This window comes from Gadus macrocephalus, chromosome 1, assembly GCF_031168955.1.
Source record: "Gadus macrocephalus chromosome 1, ASM3116895v1".
NCBI classification, from domain to species: Eukaryota; Metazoa; Chordata; class Actinopteri; order Gadiformes; family Gadidae; genus Gadus; species Gadus macrocephalus.
In genome coordinates, this window is record NC_082382.1 from 5,798,737 (window position 1) to 5,805,826 (window position 7,090).

The 7,090-nt window shown below is 47.4% G+C and overlaps 1 protein-coding gene across 1 annotated transcript in view; it reads right to left on the reverse strand.

Moving 5' to 3' along the window:
* LOC132460115 (kinesin-like protein KIF21B) overlaps positions 1-7,090 on the reverse strand; it is a 60,063-nt gene that overhangs the window by 25,207 nt on the left and 27,766 nt on the right. The window contains exons 6-13 of the mRNA XM_060055158.1: positions 6,857-7,086; positions 6,220-6,403; positions 2,566-2,769; positions 2,070-2,171; positions 1,400-1,565; positions 1,051-1,111; positions 675-723; positions 40-314 (exon numbers count right to left, since the gene is read on the reverse strand). Of these exons, the coding sequence (XP_059911141.1) occupies positions 40-314; positions 675-723; positions 1,051-1,111; positions 1,400-1,565; positions 2,070-2,171; positions 2,566-2,769; positions 6,220-6,403; positions 6,857-7,086 (1,271 nt within the window). The remainder of the gene's footprint in view (positions 1-39; positions 315-674; positions 724-1,050; positions 1,112-1,399; positions 1,566-2,069; positions 2,172-2,565; positions 2,770-6,219; positions 6,404-6,856; positions 7,087-7,090) is intronic.

A 7,090-nucleotide genomic window follows, 5' to 3' on the forward strand; every position in this document is an offset into this window, starting at 1 on the left:
CCTAGCCGCCGGACTGTACTGGAGGTGGAGTAGACTCACAAGGTGTGTCCCCTGACCGGCAGGCTGACGGTCCGGGAGGCGCGCTCCTTGTGGCCGGGGTCCCTGAGGGCCATGTTGAGGCCGAAGCCCCCCGAGGCCAGGCTGAGGCTCAGCCCCAGGCCCAGGCCCATCCCCAGGCAGTCCTCCTGGATGTCGGTCAGCGAGGCCAGGGACTTGGTGATGTACTGCTGCCTGCTGCTGGCCGCCGAGTCCGGTGATGGACCCAGGTACTCCGCCGACACCGCCTTCATCTGGGCCAGGAGGCGGGGCTCCGTCTGGGTGGGGGGGTGAGTAAGTGGGGGGGTGAGTGGGTGGGTGAGTGAGTGAGTGAGTGAGTGAGTGAGTGAGTGAGTGAGTGAGTGAGTGAGTGAGTGAGTGAGTGTGCCACAATTTCATGAATAGAGAGAAGAGAAGGACAGAGGGGCATAATTAGAGTGAAAATAGAGGGTAGTAAAGAGGTTACAATTGATGAATAAAAGATTGATGCATAAAATGAAGAGTAAAGTCAGCCTGCTATCACAGCGTTTCAAAATAAGTATACACTGCCACCTTCTGGTCAGAAGGAGGAATGACAGGGGTAAGACGATGCCTAATCCTTTGTATTACATGTACTTCGTGTAACAAATAAATGTTACCTTAGTTTTAAAATCATCCTGGCTGTTGGACTCTTTCAAGTGGGCCAAACTGGAAAAGCAGAGAAATAAAAGGGTAAGATCCGTCAAAGGTACAGTAAGAATATGAGATTTCTCATTATTGCCACAGGTTATTTTTGGGGGGCAATAAACTTAGATCCCGGTAGCCTTAAAGATAGCATCGACATCAGGGGTATTTATTAGATCAAGCAGAGGGTCACAATTGTAGCATGTTTTGTAGATCGGTCCACAAGAAAATGAACAAATGTTCCATTGTTATTAAACACACAGTCATGTCTGGCATGAAAAGCAGACAGCCATCAAACTTTAGGCATGATTCTCAAATCTGTTTGGTCAGACAACTTTAATCACATCTCACCTGTTGTCAGAAAGCTGGCTGAACTCGGACTGTTCCTCATCCGTGCTGGCAGAGCCGTTCTCTGGAGGAACACAGGACAGAGACGGAGTCAACCGCGTGGATCTTAAAAACAAATACTCCAAGAGAATGGGGCATGTCAAGACCAATAAAGAGAGAGGAGAAAAATAGGATAAATTAAGAATTAAGAGGAGAGACAGAGATGGGACAGATTATATATATAGAGAGAGAGAGAGAGAGAGAGAGAGAGAGAGAGAGAGAGAGAGAGAGAGAGAGAGAGAGAGAGAGAGAGAGAGAGAGAGAGAGAGAGAGAGTGAGAGAGAGAGAGAATTTAAAAACACATGATTCTCACCATGCTGAACATTGTAGATGAGAGCCTGAAGTTCAGGATTGTACTCTGCCTTGAGCTTTAGAGCATCCAGAATCATGTGGTTGTGGGACGAGCCAATCATATCGGTCTGTCGGAGCTGGCCCTCCAGCAGTCTGATCTGAGCCTCCTTCTGGGCCACCTGTAAACCCTGCACACAAAAACACTTACTAAATAGTGGATTAACAACCTAGTATTGATTGCTGCCAAACGTATAACTGTATTATGCAGAAATGTATTGGTGCTGTGTTTAATATGAAGACCAGAATTCACTAGTAATGACTAACGCCAACTCTCATGCATTAGTTGAATGTCTGAAAACCATCATCTTCCTATAGATAGTGGGGTTCTTGGGGTTCACATGCTACACTGTTTCTCCTTGTCTTATCGTTTATTTCGATACTTTCATCATTCGAAAATGCCACCACTAGGTGGCACCCTTGGTTTACTTTAACTGCAAACAATTTCGCTATTGTCCTCATCCAGCAAAGAACACGGTCCAATAAATAAACATATCATCGCCTGCATGACAATAACATTTGATATTACTGTGTTCAGATCACTGAGACACACTCACAACCTCCTATTTGACTCATGATGATCCACTGATGCCTCCTGATAACACGGTCTATGGGCGTGCCCTGCGGCCCCCTACCTTGTCGATGGAGGCCTTGAGGAAGTGGTCCAGGAGGTGTCTGGCCTCCGACAGGGAGCAGGAGCTGATGACCACCGAGGTGTCTACGGAGTCCAGCTCATCCTGACGGCAGGAGAACGTGGGGATGTCAGCGTCTACTTTCCTTTCCGTCTTGACTTGTATTTTTAATACCCATGTGAATAGCAAGCTTGAGTCTGTGTGTGCTTGATAGTGAGGGTGTTTCTTTGCCCACGTCTATGGATTTTAAAATGTATTGTTTACAATTGACCATGGTTATTTGTGCATGTTTATGCTTAAGTAAATCAATATATGGGCTCTTACCATCAAATAATGCGTTGAAAATCCTCCAATAGCTGTGTAGTTTAATAAGCTGTGTGTGCGTGCGTGCGTGCGTGCGTGCGTGCGTGCGTGCGTGCGTGCGTGCGTGCGTGCGGGTGTGTGTGTGTTTGTGCACGTGCGTGTTATTTGTGCATGCGTGCGTGCCTTTGTCTCTCACCTTGGTCTCCTCTATCTGCACGATGGTGGCCTGGCAGTCGGACAGGCTGTCGTTGATGTAGTCTATGTTGGCGTTCAGGACCTCGATCTCTTCGTTCATCTCCAGGATGATCCGGTCCTCGCCCTCCGGCCCCTCCCCCTCCGCCATCAGCACCTCCCTCTTGTGGAGTTGAGCCTCCTGCTGGGCGGACAGCTCCTCCCGCTTCTGACTCATACACGCACACACACACACACACACACACACACACACACACGCACACACGCACACAAACGCACGCGCACACACACACAAACGCACGCGCACACACACACACGCACGCACGCACACACAAGCACACGCACACGCACACACAGACACAGACACACGCACACGAACACACACACACACGCACGCGCACACACATACACATGCACGCGCACACGCACACGGGCGCGAGGTCAGGCCAACAGCATCAGTGTCACTCTTTACAATACGGGCTCTATGTTTTGTTCTATATGGGATGACGAGATAAGCTAATCAGCTCGAGGCGAATGGAAAAATATGGCAACTGTTTTTGTTTCCATGTAAACAACACTGAAAGATTTGCTCGTTTTCCTTATCATGCTTGTTTCTAATAGCAAAAATTACAAAAAAATAAAACTGAATTAGAAACTCAATGACAAAACAGCCTCACTATTTATAAGGTCATGACTAAAGTAAAAGTTTCAGTTTTGACACGTTCCTTATAGAACAAAAATGGATACAGCGGCCATTTAAATCCCCACCAGGTTCTCAAAACAACTCAGTTTGAGCCCCGATGTTAACAGCATACCAGTAACCCACGCCAGCAAATGTCAGACGAAGGTCATCATCCCTGCCAGTAACATTGTTTAAAAGCGCCTGCTGACTTCCCTAACATTAAACAAGCGACAGACCACTTCCTCATCGCTCCACTGCCAGGCAAACTGTGGGGTCATCTGGGACCCAGCAGTCCTACTGTGTTACAGCAGAACCTCTGGTCCAGTGGTCCTACTGTGTTACAGCAGAACCTCTGGTCCAGTGGTCCTACTGTGTTACAGCAGAACCTCTGGTCCAGTGGTCCTACTGTGTTACAGCAGAACCTCTGATCCAGTAGTCCTACTGTGTTACAGCAGAACCTCTGATCCAGTAGTCCTACTGTGTTACAGCAGAACCTCTGGTCCAGTGGTCCTACTGTGTTACAGCAGAACCTCTGGTCCAGTAGTCCTACTGGGTTACAGCAGAACCTCTGGTCCAGTAGGCCTATACGACTTGTTTCCTGTTTCGTTGCGCAGGTCAATCTACCTAAGAAAACTAATTTGTGCGAGTTGATAAAGGCTCCAGAAGGAGCTTTGACACTTAACAAGTGCTGAGTTTGTGTTCGCCAAACACGCTCATACAGATCCTCCATCTCAAGCCACATGATTGGTCAAAACTAGAGCTGTCAGTTAAACGCGTTATTAACGGCGTTAACGCAAACCAATTTTAACGGCGTTAAAAAAATTATCGCGCGATTAACGCAATTATTTTATAAAAAAAAACAAAAAAGCTATTTATAAGGTCATGACTAAAGTAAAAGTTTCAGTTTTGACACGTTCCTTATAGAACAAAAATGGATACAGCGGCCATTTAAATCCCCACCAGGTTCTCAAAACAACTCAGTTTGAGCCCCGATGTTAACAGCATACCAGTAACCCACGCCAGCAAATGTCAGACGAAGGTCATCATCCCTGCCAGTAACATTGTTTAAAAGCGCCTGCTGACTTCCCTAACATTAAACAAGCGACAGACCACTTCCTCATCGCTCCACTGCCAGGCAAACTGTGGGGTCATCTGGGACCCAGCAGTCCTACTGTGTTACAGCAGAACCTCTGGTCCAGTGGTCCTACTGTGTTACAGCAGAACCTCTGGTCCAGTGGTCCTACTGTGTTACAGCAGAACCTCTGATCCAGTAGTCCTACTGTGTTACAGCAGAACCTCTGGTCCAGTGGTCCTACTGTGTTACAGCAGAACCTCTGGTCCAGTAGTCCTACTGGGTTACAGCAGAACCTCTGGTCCAGTAGGCCTATACGACTTGTTTCCTGTTTCGTTGCGCAGGTCAATCTACCTAAGAAAACTAATTTGTGCGAGTTGATAAAGGCTCCAGAAGGAGCTTTGACACTCAACAAGTGCTGAGTTTGTGTTCGCCAAACACGCTCATACAGATCCTCCATCTCAAGCCACATGATTGGTCAAAACTAGAGCTGTCAGTTAAACGCGTTATTAACGGCGTTAACGCAAACCAATTTTAACGGCGTTAAAAAATTTATCGCGCGATTAACGCAATTATTTTATAAAAAAAAACAAAAAAAGCTATTTATAAGGTCATGACTAAAGTAAAAGTTTCAGTTTTGACACGTTCCTTATAGAACAAAAATGGATACAGCGGCCATTTAAATCCCCACCAGGTTCTCAAAACAACTCAGTTTGAGCCCCGATGTTAACAGCATACCAGTAACCCACGCCAGCAAATGTCAGACGAAGGTCATCATCCCTGCCAGTAACATTGTTTAAAAGCGCCTGCTGACTTCCCTAACATTAAACAAGCGACAGACCACTTCCTCATCGCTCCACTGCCAGGCAAACTGTGGGGTCATCTGGGACCCAGCAGTCCTACTGTGTTACAGCAGAACCTCTGGTCCAGTGGTCCTACTGTGTTACAGCAGAACCTCTGGTCCAGTGGTCCTACTGTGTTACAGCAGAACCTCTGATCCAGTAGTCCTACTGTGTTACAGCAGAACCTCTGGTCCAGTGGTCCTACTGTGTTACAGCAGAACCTCTGGTCCAGTAGTCCTACTGGGTTACAGCAGAACCTCTGGTCCAGTAGGCCTATACGACTTGTTTCCTGTTTCGTTGCGCAGGTCAATCTACCTAAGAAAACTAATTTGTGCGAGTTGATAAAGGCTCCAGAAGGAGCTTTGACACTTAACAAGTGCTGAGTTTGTGTTCGCCAAACACGCTCATACAGATCCTCCATCTCAAGCCACATGATTGGTCAAAACTAGAGCTGTCAGTTAAACGCGTTATTAACGGCGTTAACGCAAACCAATTTTAACGGCGTTAAAAAAAATTTCGCGCGATTATCGCAATTATTTTTTTTTCTTTGGCTCAAAACAAAGAAGCAATAGCCTGACTGCTATGTTCAAATGACATTTGTTCAAAGCAGTCGTTTAATTGCACTATAGGCTCTTTTTTTGTATCGTCCTGTTTTGATCAGTATATGCCAATGTTGTTATCAATAAAAAATCATTTGCACAAGGCAAGCCGATGCACTTCACCATGTTGATAAGAGAATTAAAATGAGAAGAATTATGGGACAAAGAAATCAAGGGATATTTAGCATAGAAAAATAATTTGCGATTAATCGCGAGTTAACTATGACATTAATGCGATTAATCACGATTAAATATTTTAATCGCTTGACAGCTCTAGTCAAAACAAATATGACGTGAAATTAAGTGAACTGCCTGTTCACCCAGATATGAGCTCGTCTGCCATCAGGTTTTAGATGATTAATCAGAAGTATGATTTGTGAGATTAGCTAAAACTAAATTAACTAACAGTAACCCTCTGGCCTCTTCTCTGTCCAACTGTCAGGGTGGGGTCAGGGGTCACTACCTTGATAAGGCGGTCCATGTCGGCCTCCACGTTGGCGATGGTCATGCGCTGCATGACGATGTCCATGATGCGGCGCTCCAGCGTCTGCCACTTCTGGCGAGCTGTCTTGGCTAGGCTGCCCCCCCGCATGCCCGCCGTCACCACGCCCACGCCAAACGGCTTCCTCTGGATCTTCTTCCTGACCCTAGAGGGTGAGAGAGCAAGGCAGGAGAAGGAAGAAGAAGATGAAAAACGTAAGGAGAAACGTTGCGGTAGCAATTATATTAGCAGAAATGTCAAGACTGACAATGAAAGATTGAGCTGCTTTAAATGAAGAACCTGTTTGTTAATCTTATCATTTATTTTAACTGCAAAATGATTGAAAATGGTGCATCTTAGAAAGGAACCAAATCTTATATGCCATTCCCTATATTTCATTTAAATAAAAAAACAATCAAAACTCAGTCAACTGCTCAACCCGCTAGTGCGCTACCCCTGTACGCAGTATGCCTTGCTCCACCCAGGTTCAACCCCTCCCGGTGGTCCGATGTCGTCATGCCCTCTCCTCCAGCCCACTCTCCTGTCCCTCTTCACCGTCTGGCCCATCAAAGCCCCCATTCGCATGTAACAAAAGGACCAACACACAACCGGAGCTCACCCGGGGCCGCTGCGGCCTCCCTCCAGGCTGCCCTCGCTCTCCGCCTGGTAGCCGCGGGTGTGGAGCTTGCTGTTCCACTGGCGCACCATGCCGATCACCGTGCGGCCCGACTCGGGCTCCGAGCTGCTGGCCGTGGTGCTGGCCGACAGCTCGGCTCCGGAGTCCGGCGGTGGGGGGGGGGGCGGGGGGAGCAGAGGCTGGCCCCAGCGCGACACGCGTCCCGCCACGCGCTCC